The following is a 26,862-nucleotide window of genomic DNA, read 5'->3' as shown; positions in this document are numbered from 1 at the left end:
TGGGATATTTCAAAGGATTGCTAACTGCTTTCGTTTTGGACTTTGACTACAGCTGCTAAAATGGTAATTGCAACACATTGAAATATAACAGGTCCCCTTATAAAAGATTGGTTTACTTCTATGTAGAATCTAGGCTAACTAAACTAGCAATAATTCATGTTATACAAATATGAATATGTTTTATGAGTGCTGGACAATTTTTATTATGTATCAGAATGAAAAACATTATAGGCAAGATGTACCGTATATACTCGCGTATAAGCCGAGTTTTTCAGTCCCAAAAAAGGGCTGAAAAAGCCGGCCTCGGCTTATACGCGAGTCAATACAGTAGGGGAGGGGAGGAGGGAGGAGGGAGGGGGCAACTTACCGCCGCCATCGCCGCCGACACCGCTGCCGGGCCCATGCGGCTTCCCCCGGCCAGGAGCACCCTGTGAGAGCCTCCTGGGGCCACTGGAAGACCGCGCGCCCGGCTTCCTCCTGGAAGGGCCGGGGGAAGCCTTCTGCGGCCTCTGGAAGGCCATGCGACCGCCGCCGCCAGGCGCGCCTGGCTCCCCCCGCCCTGGAAGGGCCGGGGGAAGCCTCCTGCGGCCTCTGGAAGGCCGCGCGGCTGCCGCTGCCGGGCGCGCCTGGCTCCCCCTGCCCTGGAAGGGCCGGGGGAAGCCTCCTGCAGGAGGCCCGCCATCACCACCACCGCCTTCGCCGGGCCTGAAGGGAAGTCTGCGGGGGAGGAGGGGTTATAAGCCGACCCTCGGCTTATACGCGGGTGCCTAATTTTTCCCCATTTTTGGGGAGAAATTAGGCACCTCGGCTTATAAGCGGGTCGGCTTATACATGGGTATATACGGTAGCCTTTTGATTTTTATGAATTATTGCATTGTTCCCCCCCACTTGTTTCTTTGTATTAAGCTATTATGTAACATAATTGCAACAATTACAATAAAAAACAAACTACAAAAAAGTGTGTCTTCTATTTTCAACTTTTACTTCTGAGATAGCAAAAATTAAGATACACAGGCTGAGGTAGAATAGGATACAGCTCTCTCTTAAGTATTGGGTGCATTTAAAAATGTGCATTAGAAGCCTAACACATTTATAATTGTAGGCCTCGTACAGAATACATTTACATCACTTACACCTGACCTTTCTCTTAACGCGGATCCAAAGCAGCTTACATCCCCTCCTCTATTTAGGTAGGTTAGACTCAGAGTGTGCAACATACTCAAGGTCACCCAGGAAACTTGCACGGCAGAGTAGGGATTTGAACTCTGACCACTATACCACACTGGCTCTTGATTTGTAGGCAATCCGATTCTTACTGTTTTGTTCCAAGGACACTGGCCTCAAGGTACACATAACTTTGAAATCAGGGCTGCCAGCAAGCACTGACAAGGACTGGGGAGAGGGCTTGAGAGCTTGCAAAAAATGTCAAATCAACCAAAGGCCAGGGTGGAGAATGAAGCTAAATAGACCAGGCATCCTAGAGGGAGCTGTAAAGAGGGAGCTCCACAGTTCAAATGCTACCATAGCTTTCAATGATAGCCTCCCACATTAGCTCTGAAAGTAGGGTTCCTGGAGAAGGGACTCAATGTAAGGTCTTAGTTTTCTGGTAGGCTTGTATAGGACCCAAACTCCTCTGGTTTTAAGTTGTTCTGGATTTTATATGTCATGTCTGAAGTAGATGGGCAACCAGCTAATTTTTAAAAGTTTAAAACAGCTATCTCAATAATTAGTTGTCAGCAGCCTTGCTGCTGCATTTTTACCAACTGTAGCCTCCAACTTTTCTTCAGAAGTAGCCCCACATTAAGCACACTGAAAGAAGCCAGTGTGGACTTGACTCACACATGGATGATTATGACTGAACCCTGCCTCTTAAGGCTATTACAAACAAACAGCACCTCAGTCTTATCTGGACTGAGCTTCAATTTAATTCAATGAAGCCGAAATCAGAGTCATGTCATATTGACGATATCCAACATTAAATCATCAGGCAATATGTCCCAGCAGTTTCATATGTTAAGCAGCATGGGAGACCCCCTACCCACAGACCAAGAGATATAAATTTTCTAAAAAATTTGAAGCCATGGGGGGAAACCCTTGCTTTCTGGGGGAAAAACCCACCAATTTGGGGGAAAATTGAAGTGTATGCTATACTTTCCTATCAAACCTAAATTTTACTGATTTAACTTTTTTTAAAGGTACCAGTTATAACACAGAAAACACTAATAATGCATTAATCATGAAACACAGATAGTTATAATTTACAGTAATGCTGTTTCCTGAAGGCAGAAATAATTGTTTACATATTCATCGATTAAATAAAATGTAACTGCAAAAATGGTACCACGTTTCAGAAAGCAACAAGGAAAGGCTGAACAAATGTACAAAAGTAAAGGAGACACCCCACCCCTGGGTCACGACACAAGATATGTGACAACTAAAATGCCTACCTGTTCTGGACATTCGAGTTCCAACAGACAATCAAATCTATTCATTATTATACGTCAGTGGGTTGGATCCAGCACAAAATTTCTGCTTGTGTTAAACCTCTTTCAGAAGGGGAAATACAAGAATAAGACTATGGAAGCTACTTGTGCCAAATTAAACTTATAGTATCCCTCCTTGTGTTTCTGCAAGATCTTGTGCAACCAGTTTCTGGCCACTGCAATATGTAGGGAGGAAAGTAGTAGGAGTTGCATAAGATCCCGTCATTTCCATTTTTGCACTGCTGGATCCAAGCCATTGCATATGCATAGTAACCTGTATTTTAAATGGAGGTAAGGCAACAAGCATGCCTCAGTCAACTCTTATAAAATACAATGACTAAAAATATTCTCAGTTATATTCTGGGGAAGAGGAGTGTCCAAAAGAAGAAGTCTGAATTACTACCAAGCACTTTAATGAAAAAGAAATCCAGAAATATTCCTGAAAGAAGCATGTCACAGGAAAATCTTTTAAAAAACCATTACCTGTTTTTATCAAATACAGTCATTTGTGCTACAAAAGTCTTTTCTCCATCTTCACGATTGGAAGAATTACGTTTTCGTCTAGCTGGAAGATCCTCATTAACATCTGTATTTAACAGAGCAAAAATTCTAGTTACAGGATACAAATATACAAATTTACTGGAATGCTTGTTTAATAATTGAGATGTTGAATTTGATTAATGGAGATGCTATTTTTAGAGACAGCATGATTAAGTGGGGAAGCGTTGCACTCCTCCCACCTCATTTTAGTATGACAACACAAACACAGTTGGAAGATTTACATTCCCTTCTGCCTTATTTGTAAGCTGCACAGATGGGACAACTGGGCTATTCGATTTTAAGTAGTGTCCTACATTTCTGATAACTCTAAACTGTCCATGACATCAGGATGACCTAAAAATACTGTTTTAGCACAGGTTAACAAAATATATGCTGAGTAATAATAGGAGTTAGTCATATCTGCCACCACAGTAGATAACAGCATTAGTATTGATTGTGGACTTGTCTGGTCCAAGGGTGGTTTAGGGAAAAAGTGAAGACGGTCTAAGGACTTCTGATCAATTGACACCCCCCGCCCCCCCCCCCCCGCCATGCTATAGAAGCCCAAAGCATTGGCCAATTAGTTAAAAAAGGTAAAGGTTCCCTGTGCAAGCACCGGGTCATTCCTGACCCATGGGGTGATGGCACATCCCAAAGTTTACTAGGCAGACTTTGTTTATGGGGTGGTTTGCCAGTGCCTTCCCCAGTCATCTTCCCTTTACCTCCAGCAAGCTGGGTCCTCATTTTACTGACCTCGGAAGGATGGAAGGCTGAGTCAACCTTGAGCCGGCTACCTGAAACCAACTTCCATTGGGATCGAACTCAGGTTGTGGAGCAGAGCTTGGACTGCAGCTTACCACTCTGTGCCATGGGGCTCTTAATTAGTTTAAATCAACATGAATTTAAGCTACCTTCCCCACATACTTCTTGGCTCCTGTAAAGCTGTCTACCGTTCCTTCTGGCTCCTAATTCTCTGACCATTACATAGTCTCTATTTATCCTTTATTTCGCCTCTGGGTTACAGGTCCCTTTACTTCACTTTGTCCAGTGATCCCTTTCCAGTGCTCAACATCTCATTTATGCAGTTTTAGCCCAAGCTAAACGTATAAACTTCTTATACAAGTAAGCTGAAAAATGTTTAGCGTCCTGAACAAACGAATGCTGAATCAACAGACCAGCTCAATCCATTTGTAACAAGAGGCTTCACTACCACAAGCACAATTATAGCCTTCCAGCAACCTTCATGGTCCCATGCCTACAGTATAGCAGCAAAAGGGGGCTATCCATAGAAAAGGGTCCCGCATACTCAGGAACCTATAAGGTATAGAATATAAGGTATACTAAAAGGTATGGAAAAATACAGCTCATAAACCAAATAACCCAATAATCCCTGAGCATGCTTATTGCCTACAGGGAGTACAAAATATCGAGGACAGCTGGGCAAAGAGAGAGAAGCATGGACTTGACCAAGCCACCAACAGTTCAGTATTTGGGAGCAGAAAGATTGGGGCTGAGGGACACATGCATGAGGTCCGCATCCCTCAATCCCAATCATTCCGAACCAACCCCAAGATCCAGGTACAATAGTCTTTGGAGCTAAAGGTCCTGGGGGCTGGTAAGTGAACTAGTTAGGATTGTAAGAAAAGCATTTCCTTCAGTCCTCATTAACTGTGGTTCTCTCCCCAGCTTTTTAGGTTGCAAGGGACACATGCCACTAATAGTTTAGAATACCCTGTAACGGGGTATATAAGAAATTAGGGTCAGGGATGCACACTATAACATCAGTCTCCTATGTACAGAATGGGGAGACAACGTTTCTCACACACTGTACTCCTTAGATTTGGAAACAGGTAAGAAACGTTCTGTTCAACAATCAGAACTACAAGGCAATTACCCTGCAAAGCTAGACTTCTGAGTTTCAGGGTTCAGAAAGGAAGTTCCTCATCTAACCCCAAAGCTCTGCAGCAGCATGTCATTGTGTTATTTCCTAATTGTTTACCCTCCCTCTATACCTGACTCTGAAGGCCTGCGGGTTTTGTGGTTAAGAGCAGCAGACTCTAATCTGCAGAACCTGGTTTGATTCCCCATTCCTCCACATGAAGCCTACTGGGTGACCTTGGGCCAGTCACAGTTCTCTCAGAACTCTCAGCCCACCCGGAGGCAGGCAATGGCAAACCACCTTCCACCGCTTCTTCAATCGAAAACCCTATGGGGTTGCCATAAGTCATCTGCAACTTCACAGAACTTTCCACCACATTCCTGACTCTGCCCTCCAGGAAGGCTGATGATACATGAAGTACAGAATATTTGGGCAACTATATCCTTATTTTCTGCTGACAAGCTAATTAAAGGGTAATGTACTAATATTGGCAAAAAGATGGTGGAACATGAAGATAGGGGAGACCGATGACAATGGTAACTTACTTTAGATCTGAGCAGATGCAGTTTGAAAAGGACATGTATTTTAAGAAGCGAACATGTCAAGAAGTTAGGAATTTCCTGCCTTTCAGATCTTGACTTTTAAAATGCAGACATCAAACTGAGTTTCAGAAAAAAGCGCTAAGCTCCTAAGTGCTAAAAAGTGTGAAATCTAAATAAATATCTATAGAAAACATTCCTTTGTAGGTAGTGGCTCCAATATGCACATGGAAAATGCCCACTGCTCTGGAGGAATACAGAAGGACAGGGTATGTTTTCCTTCAAATTATTCCCAGAAGCCCTGCATGAATAGGGCCACTAGTAAATACATCCAAGATCATGGCAGCTACAGGACATTTCCCATGAGAAACAGAAATTCAACCAAATGGGATGGGTCAGTAAACCCCCCAAATCCAGTATTTCACCTTACAGTATGACTTCTGTTTTGGCAGTACTGTTCTCCATTCTGAAGCATACTTCATGTCCTGCATATTGACTATGTAGCAAATGCCAACACACCAGTCATTTTAGGGCTACATTTCAAGATCGGCTTCAAAGAGAGCAACATGAAGTACAGCATCTACAGATTTTGCCAGTCATCAGGATGCCTTGTACAACAGCATATTTCTAGCCAACATAGAAATATACTAACAATTACTTTGCCATGAATTAGTCAGTTCCAACTGCCTTAATACAAGTTTCAAAATTCATGCTTAGTAGCAGCAAAACCTAAGAGAAATGTAGGGTTATATTTAAGGACTTGGGTCCAAGCAAACACTTCTGCGGACAGAAGGATTTCCATAAATGGCATATGACTTTCTTACTTCTCATTCCTGCTATACATCCAAATGCCCCTAATTTTGGCCAGCAGCAGGAAGGAGGGGGTGAGAAAATTGCACTCCATTTACGGAAATCCTTCCACCTATGGAAATGTTTGGTAGAATCCAAGCAAAGTTTTTTATCCTTCTTCATCCCTTCTTTCCTGCCTTGTCCTGTGCAACTGCAAATGTAGACAAGGCTTTTATCTTTTAAGCTCAGTGTACAGCACTGTATAAATATCAATTACTACTAGATTCCATTTGTATCCCTCTATAAGCATATAAAAACAGACACTCTTCAATAGTTGTACAAATTACATCAACTAGGGCAGAAGTAAATGTGCTCATAAAACTGATACACAAAGCCCTGCTCTATCCATATCTTAAAGAAACCACTTGATCTTTTTCCTCAGCTGGAATGATTAAATGAACAAGGAGTTCCAAATAGACTTCATGCATACTTACCAATGTTTTCATTAGTTTCACCATTAATCATTCCATTAAATTCTCTCCTTCCTGGACGAGTTACTCTGAATAATAATGAATAAGACTTCACCATATGGCTATTACTGGGTTCAAACTCATTGCTGGAAACTGCAAGTGATGGAAAGCTGCCTGGTTTCATTTGGTTGAGGTCTGGATTCAAAGGTACTTGCTTTTTACCAGTAGGAACTTGCCTTATGGGACAACTAACATCCTGTAGACAAATACAATTCAGTTAAAACATTTCAGTGATTCTGGAAAAGTGGAAACACAACACCTTCAGAAGTTAAGAGCCCCTGTTATGAACATGTCATTACTATAACCAAAGTACTAAAATACTGTTCATCTGACTATATCCAAATACAAGACCATGTGGGCATAACACATACTAGAAAGCCGGCATAAGTCATTAAGAGGAATCCTCTACACCTACTGGAGATAAGTCATAAGCAGGCAAGCCTCTGCCTTCAAGAGTTCAGAAGATGTCAAACACTTAGACATGCACTAAAACAAAACTAAAACAAAAATTTCTACTTTCAATCTGAAAACAGCAATGGAATACAAGTGACACGATTAATCCTGAATCATGAGTATTTTACTAGAAAGCAAATTTTCCTAAACAGGCAACTGTTTAATATTTAATCCAACATGATTACTGAAGTATGGCAAATTGATAGTCTGAATCTAAAAACAAAGAAGTATTTGCAAATTAGTTACACACTGGCTACATTTCATGCAACTGAGCAGTTTCAGAGGGTTCAAAACAAAATGTCCATCCAAATTGTAACTAATTTGGTTTTCAACTATATATGGTTACTTTAAAGCAGCAATATACTTTTAAACAGAAGATTAAGGCAGAAAGCTTCAGAAGCTTAATAACAAGGCAGTAATAAATTACAAATGCCAGAAAAATGTATAAAGCAAATCAACAAAACATGATATTATCGTTTTAAGAGCACAAATTAGTAAAACAAAGTCAACTTTTTAGTTGGCAAAAGCTGCTTTTCAATGGGACTAAAAGCCCAGAGCTATTTTCCTGTGGCGGCAGGTCCGCTCTCCCCCATGTGCTCCCTCCCACCCCACTGGCACACTCTTCCTGCCAGTGCCAAACAGCTAAGGCCAAGCACACTTGGACTAAAGAGCTTGCTTGGTGCATCCTGGCTCCATCAGCAATTTGGTGCTGGTAACTTTCTGCCCCCTTAGTCTTTTGGCACTGAGAAGTCAGTGTTCAACAGCTGATGAGAAGGAAGCTTCCTCTTGTAAGTTACTTTTGGCCAGCTGTCAAGCTACTGGTGGCTCATGATCAGCTGTTTGGCAGCCCCAATTTAGACAATGTTATAAACTATGCTTTACCAAGGTATTAGAAAAGCACCCCTAAAACTTACCTTTCGTTTCTTGTGGCAAACTTTTACAAGTAGTACTTCTAGAGTTACAGAATTTTGTTCATTTTCCGAGTTTTGCAATGGCTTATCTAAAAAGGGGGGAAAATTAAATTCTGAAAAAAGCAAGCACTCTGCTCTATGTATAGCAGGAAAATAATGCCCACTGTGATTGTATAGAAATATTAGTCCTGGTAGATACTATCAATCACATAGTAACAGATAGCAAAATCTTACTGCACTTGAGCAGTTTGCCACTAGCTTGCTCTTCTACATAAACAATAGCTGCCCAAGAGTTTATCACTCAGACACAAAGGAAAACCTTTAGGTTGAATGGGAGGCTCCAAATCTTTTAAATTAATAAACGGCACTTTCTGCCACTGCCTTGTTTTCTTTAGCTCAGGAAACAGTTTTCTCTCACACACCCTTCAACTGTGAACATATTGTCAAATTTTACAATACACAACAGATGAAGAGCCTATAGTTCCTAAATACTTCTGCCTCTTCATTTCCCATTAGGATTATTGATGTAGCAGCACTAATGTTTAAATGTGTTTATATGTAGAAGGTTAACCAAATAAGTCAAATTCACTGCCCTATGATCCCCCTACTTTTTTTAGAACTTTTTTTGGTTGTTACCCTGGGGACATTTAATGACATGGCAGATAGGTACATTGTTTACTCACTGAGAAGGTCCTTTCCGCTCTGAAGTAGAAGGTCATCTTGAGCTTTGGGTGTTTCTCGTACCATTGCTTGGAGAGGCAGGACTTAATTTTAAACTACTTCCTGTCTCGGGGCGAGGAACGCCCACACATCCAATTTTTCTACTAAAAGCTCACGAGAGACAAGGAAAACAAGTAAAACTAACATAACAGCTAACTCATAGTAACTGTCTAACTCTGTAACAAGAATGTAACAATAACCCTTATAACATAGGAACACAACTCAGTGGTTAAACCACAAACATTAACAAGGACTCTGTGCATTAGTATCATTTATCTTTGTATACCAGTAACTGCTTGGCTGAGTCCCGTTGGTCAGCCACCCTGGAAGATGATGATCCATCTCCGGGTGGGCAAGATGACCTACTTCAGAGTGGAAAGGACCTTCTCTGTGAGTAAACAATGTACCTTTCCCGCTCTGAAGGAAGGTCATCTTGAGCTTTGGGATGTCCAAGAGCAATTGTATCGGGTGGGAATTAGTTGTCATCATCTTCCACCACGAGTTGTAAAATCCGTCTCCTGAGGGCTACTTCTGCCGATGCCATTGTATTGATACGGTGTTGCCTGATGAACGTGGAGACATTGGACCCCGTAGCCGTCTTACAGATTTCTTTTGTGGAGGCTTGCTTAAAGAAGGCCGCTGAGGTAACAGTACATCGCAGGGAGTGTGCAGTGATGCCGGATGGTACGTGCAGGCCGCTGGCCAGGTATGCTTCTCTGATACAGCTGTGAATGGTCGAACTTATCGCTTGGCGTGACATGTGCATGCCTTTGTTGGGAGCTGATATTGAGATAAACGGAACTCCGTTTTCCTGATTGTAACTGTTCTTGAAATGTATATGCTCAATGCCCGACGTAGATCTAAGGTATGCCAGTTACTTTCTTTGGGATTGGTTGGATTGGGGCAGAAGGAAGGGAGATGAATCTCCTGAGCATGGTGGTAATATGAGTTCACCTTGGGGGTGAAGGAGGGGTCGGTTCGAAGGACCACCTTGTCTTTGTGGAATATGCATAGATCCTTGCGTATGGAAAGTGCTCCCAACTCCGACACGCGTCTGGCCGAGGTGACCGCCATTAGGAACAACGTCTTCAGTCTGAGGAAATGTCGTTCTGAGGAAACGTAAGGGAACTTCCCTCATTGGCTCGAATGGTTTCTAGGTGAGAGCTAAAGGAACTGAGTTAAGCCTCCGAGTTGGAAAACTATGCGCCAACATGGGGAGTAGATTGCGCCACTCCCTTGATAAGGATTTCACCTCCAGATGAGAAGACAGCGGAATCCCATCAAGCTTTGGACATATTGAGGCAATAGCTGAGATTGCTTTCGGAGAGTGGATGCTCTGAGATTTTGACGTACTCCGTCCTGTAAGAACACCAACAATTGTGGCAAGGAAGGTGATCTGGGCCTTTCGTCCACACCACCTGGAGAAGGTCTTCCAAGTATACTCATATATCCTTTTAGTGGAAGGTTGTCTGGTTTGTAAAATGGTTGAGACTATATCTTGTGACAGGCCCGGGTCTAGAAGCCTAGCCCTCTCAACCTCCACACGTTCCACTAGAACCATCCTGGGTCCAGGAGGATCAATGGACCTTGACGTAGGAGATCCCGGCTTATCGGTAACTGCCATGGAGTACGAACTGACATTTCCATCAGAGCTGCAAACCACGGCCGGCATGGCCAGTTTGGGGAAACCAGTATTATTTCTGCCTTCTCTGACCTGATCTTTCAGATGGCTTTCGGGAGAATCGGCAGAGGAGGGAACCCGTACATCAGACCTTGAGGCCAGGGGAACAATAGAGCGTCCGCTTGCTCCGCGTTCGGGTGGAAGAACCAGGAGAAGAATCAGTGAACTTGTTGATTCTGCGCGGAGGCAAACAGGCCCACATCGGGATACCAAATCGGTTGGTTATTAAGAGGAAGATGTGAGGGTCTAATGACCACTCCCCTTCCTGGATGGACTGGATGTGTATGCCTCTGACGTGTTCCGCTCTCAAGGAAAGTAGATGTTTCTCCTCCCAGATCATGATGATGGAGGCTTCCTAATGCGTGAGGACCTGGATCCGCCCCATTTGTTGATATGGGCCTGGGAGGCCACATTGTCGGTTTGTATGAGGACATGATTGTTCTTCAGGATGTGATGGAACTCCAGCAGAGCTACCTCACCGTTCGAGTGATTGATGTGGAGTTGGTTTCTGAGGGGCCCAAACGCCCTGAGCAGAAGACTGGATGGGAGTCTCGTGTAGGTAAGTCTGGCCCACTGTCAGATTGGTCTGGTCTATCCACCGTCTTAGGCTGGATCTGGCTGCTGGCAGCAGGCAGATGCGCTTGTCGATCTTGTGCGAAATGAGCAGCTTGAAGGGTCGTAGAGCTACCTGAAGGGGCCTGGCGTGGAACCGGGACCAGGACACTAAGCCGATGCAGGATGTCATTAATCCTAGAAGTCTTGTGAGAGCCATGAGGCGATGGTGTGGAGCTTTGGCTGTGGACTTGGCCAGCAAAGCTATCTTGAGTGCCTTGGCCTCGGGTAGAAAGACCTTGGAGTCTATGAAGGCCCCCAGGTGAAGGATGCATTGGGCTGGAATCAGGTAGCTTTTGGCTTTGTTGATTAGGTAATCAAGACCCTGTAAGGTCTGAATGATTCGGTTGGTGTGTCTGGTGGCTAGCTGCTTGGAAGGTGCGCATATGAGGAGGTCGTTGAGGTAGGGATGCAGCTGGATCCCTTCCTTCCTCAATAGGGCGACAGCAGTCACTAGGACCTTTGAGGCGGATGTAAGACCGGAGGGCAAGGCTTTGAATTACATGTGGAGGTTCATGTAATTGAACCTGAGAAGGCGCGGATGGGCAGTGTGAATAGGGATATGCGTATAGGCTTCGGTTTTTAGATCTATGGAAGTCATGTCGGTGCCAGGTCGCAGGGTTTCGACAACGGTTCTCAGCGTCTCCATACGGAAACGTCTTGTCGGGATGAAGCGAATGACAAATTTGAGATCTAAAACCGCCCTCCAGTCCCCGTTCTTTTCCTATTTGAAGGGATGCAAAATGGCCTCCATAGTTCTCTTGTTTTTGTCTTTGGTTCGATATTGTGGGGACTTCACACTTCGATCTGGCGATTTCCTTTGAAACTCTATTGCATATCACTGCTGGATTAATTGCAGATCCCAGGCATTCGCCTGGGCTCTGTCCCACTGTGGGAGGAACATTTGCAGTCTTCCCCCCACTACTGTGACGTTGGCGTCCCTGTTTGTTCCTTCTTGGGAATTTGTCCGATTTGTCCCCTCTGAAGGTTGGGACTGGGGGGGTGTTGAATCTATTGAACCTTCGAAAGGAGCCTCTCTGGGAGGGTTGGGAGGAACGCCTTTGATCCTGTCTAAACCTAGACAGCGTATGGGAGGAATGAAAGGACTGTTGGTATTGATTTGGCCTATAGTCCTTCCTATGGTTCTTTAACATGTATCTGTTCTTGTCCTTGGTGTCGAACAGCATCTTATCTAATCTCTCTCCAAGGAGTTTTCCTCCCTTAAAAGGATGAGCCAGCAAAAATGGCTTTAGATCTATAGAGAACGTGCCAAGATCGTAGCCACAAGGCCCTTCTAATAGCTGTGTTAGAAGCCACAGCTCTGGAGGCAAAGACTAGGGCATCTAGGGATGCGTCTGCCATGAAGGAAGACGCCTGTAGAACTCTAGAAAGGCCTTCAGCCACCCTTTTATCGGCTGTGGGCAGAAGCTTAATATGCTTTTTTTGGTCCAAGCATTAGTGGCTCTGGCTAGGAGTGCTGTGGTCGCGTTAGCCTGAATCGCCAAGGCTGAGGCCTCGTGCACCTTTCTAGACAGGAAGTCCATTTTTCTGTCCACATATCTTTAATAAATCCTCCCCCATCTTCAGTAAAAAAAATTTGAAGACTGCAGGGCTGTAACTGGGGCATCTACAACAGGTAATTCCAGCATACCCATGGCCCCAGGATTCATCTCATACAGTTTCTTGGCATTGCCAGAGAACTGTTAGTTATGGAGTGGCTTTTCCCACTCGGACCTTATTAGGTTCTGAAAGTGCTCTGGCAATGGAACCTTAAAAATGTGTGAATCACCTTGAGGAAAATAATCCTTGGATCCTTAGCGCCTGGCTTTTGGTTTGGGCTCATCAGAAGCCTCTGACTCGCTTAATAGATCCAGGGCAAATAAGGCTTAGGCTAGCAGGGATTGAATAATCATCAGGGCTAAACAGCCTAGGCTGTTGCTCTTGAATTACAGGGAGCTCTTCGTCAGAGACAAAAATCTCCCTCTTCTACCTCCTCGGTTGCGGATCCCTGGCCGAGAGAAAAACAGTCATCACCAATGGTCAATTCATGCCTATTGGGGACTGATTTTTAGGGCAGCCTACGTTTACCATTGTTTGTGATGATAGAATGGCTGCAGCATGGCTCCTCTTACATGGGATCTGAGCCTGCATAGGACTGAGAAGAGACTGAGTGTGAACTGTGGCACCCCCTGGGTTTGGGATAGATAAAATCAAGGCCTGCAGCCTTTCAAAATGTCGTTCGAAAGTGTTTTCCACTATGAAAATCACCCCTTTCTCAGGTAAACCCTTTCCTCAGTTAATTCCCCTGGGCCCCCACTCCCATTCAGGGGTGGGGGTACTTTACCCTTTGAAGTCTTGGAAGGATTTTTGCCAACTAAGCGATCGGAGGAACCGGCAGGGACCTTGGAAGGGCGAGGCGGCACTCAGCTTAGTGTGTCGTCTTGAATGTTTCCCGCTCTTTTTCGCGGTCGCCTTTGCCGCCGCTTTTGAGCTTCCTTGGCTTCCCTCTCTGAAAGTCCACCGGAGCAGCTAACAGTGGGAGCCGGCTTGTTATGGCTGCTAAGCGCTGCATTGTGATCTGTGTCGGAGAGAAGTTTGACTTTCTCCGCTACTGCAGTCGCGGCGTCCATTTTGGGGCGCATCTTTTTTCCTTTCACAAGCCTGATGCAAACCGGCTATGCCACTGCGGAACGGACCGGGAAGGCAAGACACACAAAGGGACCCAACACAGTACAGTTAGGAGGGGAGGAGGGGAACAAATGGAGTAAAACAAGAGGAAAGAATTCACCTAGTTAATCTGCTAAGATCTAAGTTCCAGCTATGGCTGGAGTGTCCTCTCTCCAGCAAGGCAGGAGAATAACTGGAAGTGTGGGCGTTCCTCGCCCCGAGACAGGAAGTAGTTTAAAATTAAGTCCTGCCTCTCCAAGCAATGGGACGAGAAACACCCAGAGCTCAAGATGACCTTCCTTCAGAGCGGGAAAAACCAATTACCTATAAATGGAAAGAAACCTATTTGAACAACTCCATCACTTGATATAGAACTCTATAAAACTTTGAAACTACATACCATTACAGTTTAGCCATAAAGGAAAGGTTTTATAGAGGCACAGTGTGCAGCCAAACTATATTACCAAACTGCCCCAAATATCCAACCCAGTAGAAGACTAGACAGAGAACCATGAGCCCCAGGTCCAGGGGGAATACTGCAGTCCAGAAAAATCTTTTTTAGAAGTCTACAGTGAACATAGTAAGTACAAGCTCCAAGGATGAAAAAATGCAGTTTCCACAGATTAAGATTTTTAGGCACTAAATCACTACTGATTTCCCTCATGTGTAGTTTCCTCAGTAGCCTTAACTTTAATATAACATAAATGTATATATCTACAACATAAGGAGCAACTTCTCATTAAGATCCATGCAATTAATATGAACAATGAAAACAATTATATTTCACATTTCATCATCTAATCACTTGATAACCTCAAAAGTAATAACTAATTAATGAATTTATGGGATTGGCTCTAAACTTTTACTTCACTGCACAGCCAAAAGCTAAGACTATTTATTACACTAGATAAAGAAGGAATTGATAGGTTCTGTATGGTTTTTCAATGTGGTGTTTATACGTTTTGAGTCCTGACATATTTTTCTCCGTTTAGTGGCATTCATTGACAAAAGATGAAGCAATGAAATACATACCATTTTTATGGAAGAAACCAGTAAAGGTGAGTTGCAGATGAGCGGACAAACTAAATTAAGGAAACAAACGTGAATTTACTGTTTTGAACATAGAATATTCTGTTTATAACTCTTCAGATATTTACTCTACACACATCTGGAAACAGAACAGTTGAAGATGCTTTATATATTTCGGGCTAAAGGAACACTGTGATCAAAAGAAAACAAGCAGTAATACTTACAAGCTCATGCTAAAGACAGCCAGAAAATGTTATAACCAATCAGCACCTTCTGTTTGTTCTGATACAGCCCAAGGCTGATGTTATCTTAGAGCACAGGACTTCATACATTGACTACACCACAAGATTAGGGCTGCTTTTCCCAAGGGACTCACCAAAGCTTGAGCTTTTCGTATGCACTGTATGAACTTTACATTTGGAATGTCTATTGGTGTCTGGAGTTAAGTCATTCACAAGAGCAGCATTTTAACATCTGTTTGGTTAGCAAGTTTGATCTGACTCCAAGTTACACACTGAAAGAACTTTAACACTAACAATTTTAATTACCGACGTGAATCAAGTTTTCCCTCTGTACTTCATTTCCTGAACTGAAGATTGATAAAGGCAAGTAATTTACAATTACATGCAGCCATTATACTATTCAGAAGCCGATCCAAAACTTCTGCTCGTGCAGCATTGCACCTCAGAATCTAGGAGACAAGGAGGGCCACCCACAAAATTAATGGAGCTCTGGCTTAGATCCTAAGCCTTGTTTCCACTTCTGTTTGTCTGAGTCCATTTTGGAGGCAGTCCTCTGCTGTGGAGTATGCTGCTGAGGAGCTGATCTCTCCTGCTCGTGCAAAGCTAGTCTTTCAATGAGCTGAACAGTATGTAACACCTTTGCAACAGAAGTAAGCAGGCACAAATGGAAACAATGCTTAGGACGGAAGGCCCTGTTTTTCTCTAGTGTACATTTGCAAGTATACTTTCCTCCAGGGGGGAACGCGAGCAGGAAAAGCAATATGAAGCTAAGACATACCACTCTCATTAGTACATTATCTTGATACTTACAGGACAATGATTAGCACATTACGTCTGCAGGACAATACTCAGCTCAAACCCAACCCCTCTGTGACTCTTCCTACACACTTGACACTGAGAGACACCGTCCTTCAGTGTTACTACTCTGAAGATGCCTGCCACAGCTGCTGGCGAAACGTCAGGAAAGAAAATTCCAAGACCACGGTTACACAGCCTGGATAACCTACAAGAACCAATGAACTCTGACCGTGAAAGCCTTCGACAATACTAAGACATCCTCTTTGTTTATGAAGCACAGGGGACAAAGCATTGCTAAACCAGGCCCAGGACTTTCTAGAAGCAAAACCCAATGGTTACTGGGCAAATTGGATTTTTTTTTTACTGTCTGCTGATATCCAGCTCAACTAATAACAGCAACTTCCTTTGATGTAAGAGGCTCTTTTGTTAGCTGACAGGAGAGGTGGGATACCACTTTTGACCAACTTTGGTTTGTGTGTCAGCTGCAGCCCTATTGAAGGAAAGACAGACAATTCTGTATTTTTTCTCCTTGGAGAATGCTCTGCCCAGTGGTCGGCAAACTCATTAGACAACAGAACCAAATATCAACAGTACAATGATTGAGATTTCTTTTGAGAGCCAAATTTCTTAAACTAAACTATATAGGTAGGTACACTGTTTATTAACTTAATAAACTTTAATTAAAGTTTTAAGTCTTAATTAAACTATAGGTACACTGAATAAAACTTGATATCATACTTAATAATGATCTTATTTATTGATAAAAATTAAATTGTAAGTAAGGTATCCATAAAATTAAATCATGACAATGACTGACAAACACTTAATGTGAACAATGGCCTTGCACTTGGGTGGGGACTTTAATTGAGCCAAAAGAGAAACTGCCACTGATATTTCTTCTTAAAGCTTATATTTGCATTCTTTTAAAAACTTTTAAAAAAAATTTTCATAACATAACTTTACAAATATACAGAAATGACACATGTTGGATACCTTTAGAAAGCATAATTTTGACCATATGCCAATAATTTATTGCTCTCGTGCAGTTCTACTACATGTAGATTTAATCAGTGTTCTATTCCTCACAATACTAACTATTGCTAGGTACTGCCTTATAAATCTTCGCAAGCTTAACAGGTGAAAAATGCCATTGGTGAATAATCTTAATTAAGTTCTCCCATACCACGGCTCCTCACCCTCCGGCTCCAGCCCTGGGCTGTTCACTTCCCAGCATGAGACTCTGCCCCCTTTTCAAATTCCCCCCTCCCGAGTGACCTGCCCCTCCCCCCCACTGACCTCCAGGCAGCGGTTGGGCGCCTCCCCTCTTCCTCCCTCCCTGAGGCTCTGCTCTTCTTCTGGCCCCACGCCGGGGCCTCTGCCCCAGGGCGCCCCCCGCAGCCAGGCCCGGGTCCCCTCCTCTCTCGTTACCTTTTTTCAACCTTCCATCACCGTCATATATATATTACACTAAATTAAAAAAAGGCTCCGTGGATGGTTTCGACCACCAACGTCTTAAGAGTAAGGAAAGATGGAAAATAAAAAGGAAACACAAGCATATTCTCCGAGGGGGGGAGGGGGGAAGGAGAGGGCAGCCCACCACCGTCCATCCCCCAGGCTGAGAGAGAGAGACGCGTGGGCTGCAGGTGGAGAGCTGCTCCAGCTCAACCCCCCCAACCCCAGCTCTGCCCCGTCAGCCAAAGAAGAGCGGGGCTCCAGCCCCCCAACCCACCCACCCCGGGGTCCGGGACTCATCCCACTGCCTCTTTTGCTGCCACCCCCACCGCTGCCCTCCGCCCAGCCCGCCCTAAGCGCCCCCCCGCCTCCACTTCACGAACACCCGGCCCTGGTCCTTACCACGGGGTTTGTATTAGCTGAGTTTGCCATGTCCCATGCCAACCCCCCCTGACAGAACAGCCTCCCCTCACACTCACCCCAACGGCGGTAGCATCAGAGCAGGCAGCGGCAACACTTCTCCCTCCCCCCCCCGCCAGGCAACGGCCACACTCAAGCGGGCTCCTTCCCCTTGCGGGTGGCGAGCCCCCCTCCCCACCCTCCATCTCAGCAGCCGCTCGACGGGGAAAGCATGTCAACCGCCCTCCCCCACGGTCCGGCCTTACACAACGGCTCTTGGGCTGCAGTCGCCAGCCCCTCTCTCGCTTCCTCTCACACGGTCGCCTCGCCTCTGCTCCCCCCTGGCCTGCCCGGGCTGCGACCCCACGCCTCCGCCCCCTGGTGGAGGGCCGCGAGCCAGGGGGGAGCAGAGGCGACAGCCGCCCGCCCATCGCCGCCTCCACCTGCAGGGAGGAGCCGCAGTGCGCCGCCTCCTCCCCGAGAGCCGCACTCAAGGGGCCAAAGAGCCGCATGCGGCTCGCGAGCCACGGTTTGCCAACCATTGTCCTAGAGGAAGATATGGCTCTTTCTGTTGAAGTGCCTCATCATCATTAAAATGCAGGCACCAGGGAAGCACATTCTTATTGTTGCAGGGTGTTGTGGTTTAAAGCTGTTCAGCTGTCTTTCTTATCTGTCACAGAATCAGTACGTTAATATATTATTATAAGAAAAGTAAATTACATAGGAACCCTGCATTAGACAATTTAAATTTGTTGCACCTGACACCTGGGTTTTGAAACTGTTATTCTGAGATAATTCTTGCAGTATTCTAAAGCAAAGTACCTACTGCAAGAAAAACTGTTCTCAGCCTTATGTTATACCAATGTATGATACGAACAGAGAGAGCCACTGACAAAAACCATCCCATTATATGTCACCGTCTGTTGAAATGTGGGTCAAACGCACACCACTTAGCACAGGCAGAAGGCACTTCCTATCACACAAGGCATGTGTGGAGTGAGTGTATGAACCACATCTTGAGGACTCCACTCCCAAGAGCCCCTCAATCCCCAGGAACAGCTTTTCAGAGTATGTGAGGGGCTGCTGCAAGAAGAGAAATGCAGGAAATAGTCACTTTTAAAAATGGAACTTAACACCTGGAGTGCCAACCTATTGTTACTGAAACACTTGAAATATATTTTCAAATGTATATTACTGTTTCTGCCCCAAAACAAAATTATGGAAGAGCAGATAAAAACTGATGAACTAAATTTACAGCTAACCTTTAAGAACACAGCAAAATGCAATACATGTGCATAGAACTGGCTTAGCTTCATTTTAGCAGGGGAGGGAAATCTTGGCAATATGTCTATCGGATGAGTGAGAACTGGAATGAGCTTGTTTCCTTCCCTGTTATGAGTATTTAAGTTTGGGCGTGGCCGGGCACAAACCTTTTAACAAGACACAAAGGGATACTCAGCCCATAGCCTGTAGACCTGGGTGAACCAGACCAGTGAATCCATGCCCAGTCTAGGAACTTTTCTGTATTTTCATCTTTGTCTGGTTAAACTGTAGTTTTATGTTCCCTTGTAAGCCATTTTGAATCCTTACTGTGAAGCTAAATGGGATAGAAATGTACAGAACATTCAGGAATAAAATTAAACAAGTGTAACTTCTGCCCACTTCCTAAAAGAGCACGGAAGCGGCCAGCCATTGGGGATGGGGCCAAATATTCAGTTTTTATAACCTTTATTAAAAATTCATTCTCCCTCCATCCAGGACCTATTATGGATTATCCATCTGTGACCTTCTGACATGTTGGTAGTAGCCTTTGTTAGGTCTTAAAATTTAGTGTAAATGAGAAATGTAATAGAATGCCTGTCAACATGTTCATGTTGTTCTCAGAAAAAGAAGGCCTTTGCTTTTATCATGATGGCACCCAGCTTCTTTGGTGGGGTATAAGACACAAAAGGGTGAAAGGGAACCAAGCTCCCTAATCATAAAAATCCATCTCAGTGCCAGCCCTTATCACTGCTCCTAGGCCCTGAGTCTGGTCAATACCATGTAAGAACAGCCCAACATCTTCACTATATTGATAATACCTCGCCCTAATATATCAACCACTTCTCCTAAAATTTCATGATGACATTAAACATGAGGGATGAGGTGGAACTTTGGGATACTACAGAGGGTGGAAAAGCACCACTTTCTAGCATCTAAATGCCAGGTAGGGATAGTGAAGCTGTAGCAACAATTTTGTGGCTAGTTCTGCCTCCTGTGGCAGCCGTTTTGTGGCTGTGCCCATCACTCTCTCAGAATTACAAAGGTGCTCGCAGGCTCAAAGGTTGGGGACCCCTGATCTAGACAGGTACCCAGAAGAGACTGGAATTGAATTACCATCACATGCTCAAGCACCTTACCTGAAAATGAAAGCAACTACCACAGGGTGATAGTTGTGCTGGTCAAATAGGGCTTAAATAGTTACCTCACCACTGCCTCTTACAAAGTAGAGACTACAACCCCCTTTTTCACTGAGAGATTTTAACCTCCTAAAAAAAGGTAAAGGTCCCGGGCAAGCACTGGGTCATTCCTGACCCATGGGGTGACGTCACATCCCAAAGCTTACTAGGCAGACTTTGTTTATGGGGTGGTTTGCCAGTGCCTTCACCAGTCATCTTCCCTTTACCTCCAGCAAGCTGGGTACTCATTTGACCGACCTCGGAAGGATGGAAGGCTGAGTCAACCTTGAGCCGGCTACCTGAAACCAACTTCCATCGGGATCGAACTCAGGTCGTGAGCAGAGCTTGGACTGCAGTACTGCAGTTTTCCACTCTACGCCACAGGGCTCTTAGACAACTAGATATAATTAACCACAAATGTCAAGTATCTAGAAAGCAAGTGATTAGCCAAACTGACCCAAGCACTCTGTATCCTCAGGATGCACAAGATGAAATTCATACAAGCACTTTCAAATGGAGGAGACAGGTGTAATTTTCAAACTATTATTTGTAATTAGTGACATCTAAGTAAGATGTGACATCTAAGTAAACAAAGTGCTTTGCGAATAAATCACAAACTGAGTAACAGATGAATTTTAAAAAAACATTTACCAAATGAAAAGCTTTGCTGAATAGTATACTGCACACATAATGGCACTCTCTGCCATCACTAGCATAGCAGACCTCGAAATGGGCTCTAAGCCTTCTTCCATTTCTACTCTACCAATTATCCCTGCTGCTTCAGTAACCGAGTAGCTGAATGCCGTACGTTTAGAAAAGGGGGAGAGTGCATAACTTTGGCAAGATCCCCAGACATGTCGATAAGGAAATGTACTGATATCTATCAGACAGGGATCTGTATCCTTCAGATTCTAAGGTTGGTCCATCCAAATCACCTCTACCGTGGCAGGCATTCCTAAAAGCCTGAATTCAACCAGGTAGTGTCCTTTGGTAGTTAAATGGGCCACGAAGTCCTAAGCTGCACCAGATAAAAGAGGTTCAGAATGGATGCTGAAGTTCCCTAGTAAAAAAATAGGTGTCCTCAACAGCCAGTCTGAGACTGTCTCTGCTAGACCATCAGAATCCAGACAATATGGGCAGTGGTATACCAACAGAATCCCCATCTTGTCAAAGGACCCCAAGACTAGGTACATACATTCGAAATTCGCCGTCTGCTGGATATGGCACCTGAAAAGTGAGAAAATGAATGTTAATAAATGAATGTTGATGAAGTGAATGTTACCTTTGCAAATCATGCTCTCCCTTCATTTTCTCTACCTTCGTCAACATCTCATCTACTTTGAATGTTTTCCTGTAATAAAAATAGAGATTAAATTTTCATTACGTAGTATAATTCTTTTTCATAAATATTTCTAAGAATACTTTTTTACAGAATGAAAAAAAGTCCCATTCACTTAGAAGTCTATACAAGTTAAACATTTTTCAATTTTGAATACAAAACTTGGTTCTGTATCCTAACAAAGTCCTGCAAGTGATTTCAAAATCTATTTGTCAATCTTTAAATCCTACTACATAATACAGATACTTATATTTCTCAAGGTTTTAATAAAGGAAACGATGTTTTCCAGGGATGTTTATGCAATATAGAAGTTGGGTTCATAAAGTTGCTGTCAATCAAGTTTGCTTGACCCCTTTACAGATTATACACAACTTCTCAGCACTATTAAGTAGAAGTACAGTCAGTAAAATTAAAGAGCAAGGTAAAAAGCCCAACAGCCAAAGCTCCTTCTACATTTAAATAGTGTTGGGCACTATCAGCCCATTCCTGAGAATTGGGCCGAAAGTTCTTTGGAGGCGGCGTGACCTTGCTGCCAGCATAAGTGGTTGTAATTGCGCAATTACACACACTTACACTGGCGGCGAGGCCAGTCCGGCCGGCGGTTGAGCGCTGCGGGACCGTGCCTTGCCCCTATGCTAGCGCAGCCTCTCTGTGGCGCAGGCCACGGTGTAGAGGCCACACTGGCGCGCATTCCGGGGGCTGGCCGGGGGAGGCGCTGCGGGTTAGGCAGCTTCCTATCCCGGTTCGCTGAAGTACACCACCTTTTAGCCCCGTTGAAAACAAAAAAAGCCACAAAACTGTTTTATTTCCCCTGGCGTGTACAAATCGGCTTAGGAAGAGGCACTGCTGCGCCTCTTCCCTGCCGACTCCGCACACCGTTGTTTCAGGAATGGGCTGTATGATTTGTAAATTTATTCAAATTGCGAACAGCAAAATCTTTTCGTAATATACTCCACTCTAAGTCAAGTTACAAATACCCCACCTTCCTTTATTAGAAATTATGATGCACTAAGAGAATTACAACTCTTAAACATTTTGTTTTAACTCATAAAACGTATATCCCTAAGAAAGGCTACTGAAAAGGAACAATTATGCACTTTTAGTCCTACATCATGAAACATGCAATAAAAACTGCCTGCAATAGTTACTATACACATTGTGTTCAAATTCCTACATGTGTGCAAAGAAAGTGCTGTCAAGTCGCAGCTGATTTATGGCGACTACCAAGGGCCTTTCAAGGCAAATGAGAAGGAGAGGTGGTTTGCCAATGTCTTCCTCTTCAGAGCCTTCCTTAGCAGTCTTACTTCCCAAGCATAACCCTGCTTAGCTTCCCAGCTCTGACAGGATTGGGATACACCATGCTGCCTTACCTCCCACAATATTTATTGGCTTTAATATATTTCTACAACTTAGCTTAAAGTACTTTCTACAACTTAGCTTAAAGTACTTTCTACAACTTAGCTTAAAGTACTTTCTACAACTTAGCTTAAAGTACTTTCTACAACTTAGCTTAAAGTACTTTGACAAAATGTTTCTATAGATTCATTCATAGAATTTATTCTACAATAAATACAATTTCCCCCCAGTAGAATAGCAAATGCTTAACACTCACAACTAAATCACTTGGTGAAACTACTAGTTCACACACAGCCCTCAAATTTACTAGCCTAGCCACACTAGTAATTTGCAGCACACAGACTGGGGGTTGGGGAAAACAAAGAACCAATTTTTCCAGTACCCAAAGCTTCACATCTGGTCTCTTGGTGCCAAAGGCTTACCTAAACAAGTGACTACTTGCTAGCATGGCTTAAATACAACAGTTAAGAATTTAGGCCATAATCAAATATGATATACAACAATTAGCTGCAGTATAGAAAAATCTAGTTTCATGTTCCTTCAGTGCACCACAGGGAGAGATGTATGCCACACAAAATACAACAGATTGCCAATTAAGGTTTTTGCTAGAAGCAGAACAAGGACAATCTTGCTAAATATAAACAAAAGTGTGCAGAAAAGAGTTACTCCAAAGGAACAAATTATAGACTTCAAGCAGTAGACAGCCTCCCAAAATGCAACCAATACAAGAAAACTCAAGACGTGCAATGGACAACGCTACAACTAGCAAGTACTCTCTACTAGTATCCAATAGCAGCAATGGCCACTACTGATATTGGTTGTTACCTAAGATGACATCACAGAATCAGAGCTGCATAATCAATGATCTTAAGGCATTATCAATTCGCCTGCACCAAAAGCTACAGCTCTAAATTACACCTAAACTTATCAAGCATGATTAATGTTTCTAAACCGATTCTTCAAAAACTCCAATGAAGTAACTAGATAAATTTGTGGCTATATTTCTTAAATGCATATTCTTGCTTTATTTCTGTGGCTACAGAAAACAATTAATTGTAATGGTCTGAACAGCAGCTCCTTTACATACTTATGGAATCTATGTAGTACTCTTCTTTATGTTAAAAAGGTGTCTTCAAACGCCTAAGTGTTCTTCATTATCTCTGAACACAGACAAGTTTTGTCAGCCTCATAACAGCACATTACATTTGTTGACTCAAAGTTTTGTGCCTCCAATTACATTCACGTTGAGGTAACAAAATTAATCTTATCCCAAATAAACACTATGTAACATGCTGAAATGTTTCAAAGCTAAAGGGAGTTTACATTTTTGTTCTGATTTTCAGATCCCTTGATTGCCAAATCAAGGGCTGTAGGTTTAAATATGGACTGCTAGAGTTACCAACACCAATCTTCTACGCTGGTTTTTGCATCGTTATATTAAAGCTAAGCCCCAAACGAATGTTGCATAGACAATTCCTGACATGAGTAAAACTGCTGAAAAACAGCACTGACCTTATAGTGTAGCAGACCAGGCACAACAATTAAATGACATTCTCTGTTCAGTGTTAATTAGCAAGTGTTCTGAAATGTATCTGAGGTATATTGATTTTTTTGCATTTCTGATCTTTGGCTTGTGTTGATGTTTTTAACATCTTTGCCAGCATACAGTTGTCAATACTTTTCATAGCTGAATATCAAGAAAGTAAACTTTCCAAACAATTGCCACGTCCAGTTTCACTGTTCATACCATGCAAATAAGTCAAGACACGCAACATACGTCAATTCTCCCCACTGCATAAATGCAGCAATCACAATAATTTTGATCTCGGTTATAGAAACGGTGACATTTCATATCAAACACCAGCAGTTGCATACTATTACTGTCATATCTTTGGATAAGGAGGGGACTTTAACATGCTAAATAACATGCCCTTTTAATGAGTGAAGTTACCTTTTGATATTTGTTCGGGAGTTTCTATGGGACATGTAAGTCAGAGTTCTGTGCAAGAATATTGGCTGCAACAGAAAAGGAAAAGTCCATCAAACATTGCCATTAAGGATTGTTTAAAACTAAATGCAAAAATAAAAAATTACTCACAGCTATGAGATTGCGGGTACGTAGAAATCTATATATCTGTGTTGGTTCTATGAGAGAAAAACAAAACAAGCAGCCAATTTGACACCTTTTCTTCTTTTTCCAGAAGCACAACAGACTTCTAAACATACAATATTCTTCACTCAACCATGTTTAGTAAATACCTTGACTATAAAGTAAGCATTTTTAACAGTAACCTATGAATAGCTACTGCCACTGAATGATGCATACTGTGTAGCATCACTAGCTATTCACAGCAGTCATGGATATTAAATGTGATACATATGATACATCACAATATGGTTAATAAATCAGGAAATATACCTTTAATATACAAAGGTATGGCCAGTACTTTAGATTTATAGCATCATTTTACAGAGTGGAAGCTCACATTGTTTTAAAATTCTAACCTAATTTTCTGTCACCAACTTTTGAATGACCAAGAGGAACAGCACTAATTTTTGTATACAAGGTTTTATTACATTTGTAAGCAGCTTTAACAGTTTTTTCTATGGAGCATATGTGCACATGAAAACTAAACACCAACATATTGGGAGGGGGTGGGAGCATTAATAGTTAGGTGCTTACTCAAGATGTACACGACTACTAGTACAGTGAATTGTCAACTTATAACTCAGTACTCCTTAGAAAGATTCTTATAATCTGTCTACAACAAAAACAATTTCTCAAATACTTGGGAATAATAAATTTAACATACACCCAATTGATGTCATTGTCTTCCAGCCCCAGCCAACTTTCAATCTATCACCATAAACCATATTAAAGGCTTACTATTCACAATTTCAATCTAAGATTTTTCTGTCATGAGGTACAGAAGACAACACACTTTGACTGTACTCTGAGCAGCTACACTGCTGACAATGCAGTTAAGTTGCTGTCTTATCATCAAGGTCTGTTGGAACTGAACTGTGAAACCTTTCAAGTTCAAACACACTTCAAGCAAAAGAAACACACAAAACAACAAGAGCTTGAGCACTCTTTACAACAACACCTGGGCGGCATCTTCTGCTTAGCTTTCCTCACAAACTCTCCATCTCAACAACTGATCAAGGCACTCTCTCTTTACCATGCAGCTTAAACGTGAATTTTTTAAGTTTCTCCTAAGCAGATAACCACAATAATAAAGCACCATAACCCCCCTTTTAGTCCCTAAACACCAGTGCCTCGTTTGGTAGCACAGATTTTTAATTATTATGTGATATCGACGGTTCAAAAGAAAAAAAGAACCAAACAGTTTATGAAGATCAAGTTTCCGAAGATATCTTTAGCTCTTTCTCTGAAGAAACTCTCAAAGGTAGGGAGGAAAAAAAGATATCCGAAACAACAAGGTATCACCTTACAGGATCTCGGCGCCCTCCAGAGAGAGAGGAGCCCCCAAACGCAACCCTATCAAGAGGCTCCCTCTCGAAAAACGTCGACGTGGGAGTGGATGGCAGTACCTCGTTAATGAAACAATTAGCACGGCACGGATTCCCCCACGCCCCCCATCCCCTCGGGCTGACAACCCTGACAGAGAAGCAACAGCCCTGCCTCCAGAGCCCCCCCCCCCAGATTGCCAACTCCCGCCCGAAAGACCCCCAGGAAAGGTCGCATCGCGCACCCTGGGCTGGGAAGATGCCTCCGCCGCGTCCCTACAACGCGCGAGCGATGCTGCTCCTCTCCGCCCATATCCCGCCTCGGCCCGGGGAAAAGCTGGGGGGGAAGGGGTCCGTCCCGGCCCTCCCGACTCCCCTCCCCACCCCCAAAGCTCACTCTCGAAGGCCTGAAGGAAGAGCTCGTGGTCGGCCTGGATCTGCTCCATCTTCGGCTTCTTCACCGGCGGGAGGGCCGCAGCCGAGGCGGCCGCCGCCGAGGACGCCGCCGAGCCGCCGCTGCCGCCGGAACAGCCG

At 43.5% G+C, this 26,862-nt stretch overlaps 1 protein-coding gene across 1 annotated transcript in view; it reads right to left on the bottom strand.

Annotated features, from left to right (window-relative positions):
* The window catches only part of SUZ12 (SUZ12 polycomb repressive complex 2 subunit), a 47,894-nt gene extending 21,032 nt beyond the window's left edge, over positions 1 to 26,862 (bottom strand). Inside the window, exons 1-8 of the mRNA XM_056852260.1 lie at positions 26,726 to 26,862; positions 24,956 to 25,002; positions 24,809 to 24,873; positions 21,445 to 21,513; positions 14,837 to 14,886; positions 8,128 to 8,213; positions 6,725 to 6,956; positions 2,967 to 3,069 (exon numbers count right to left, since the gene is read on the bottom strand). Of these exons, the coding sequence (XP_056708238.1) occupies positions 2,967 to 3,069; positions 6,725 to 6,956; positions 8,128 to 8,213; positions 14,837 to 14,886; positions 21,445 to 21,513; positions 24,809 to 24,873; positions 24,956 to 25,002; positions 26,726 to 26,774 (701 nt within the window). The 5' untranslated portion in view covers positions 26,775 to 26,862. The remainder of the gene's footprint in view (positions 1 to 2,966; positions 3,070 to 6,724; positions 6,957 to 8,127; positions 8,214 to 14,836; positions 14,887 to 21,444; positions 21,514 to 24,808; positions 24,874 to 24,955; positions 25,003 to 26,725) is intronic.

This window comes from Euleptes europaea, chromosome 1, assembly GCF_029931775.1.
Source record: "Euleptes europaea isolate rEulEur1 chromosome 1, rEulEur1.hap1, whole genome shotgun sequence".
Classification (NCBI taxonomy): domain Eukaryota; kingdom Metazoa; phylum Chordata; class Lepidosauria; order Squamata; family Sphaerodactylidae; genus Euleptes; species Euleptes europaea.
The sequence above is the reverse complement of the archived record's forward strand: the minus strand, read 5'-3'. Positions and strand labels throughout refer to the sequence as shown.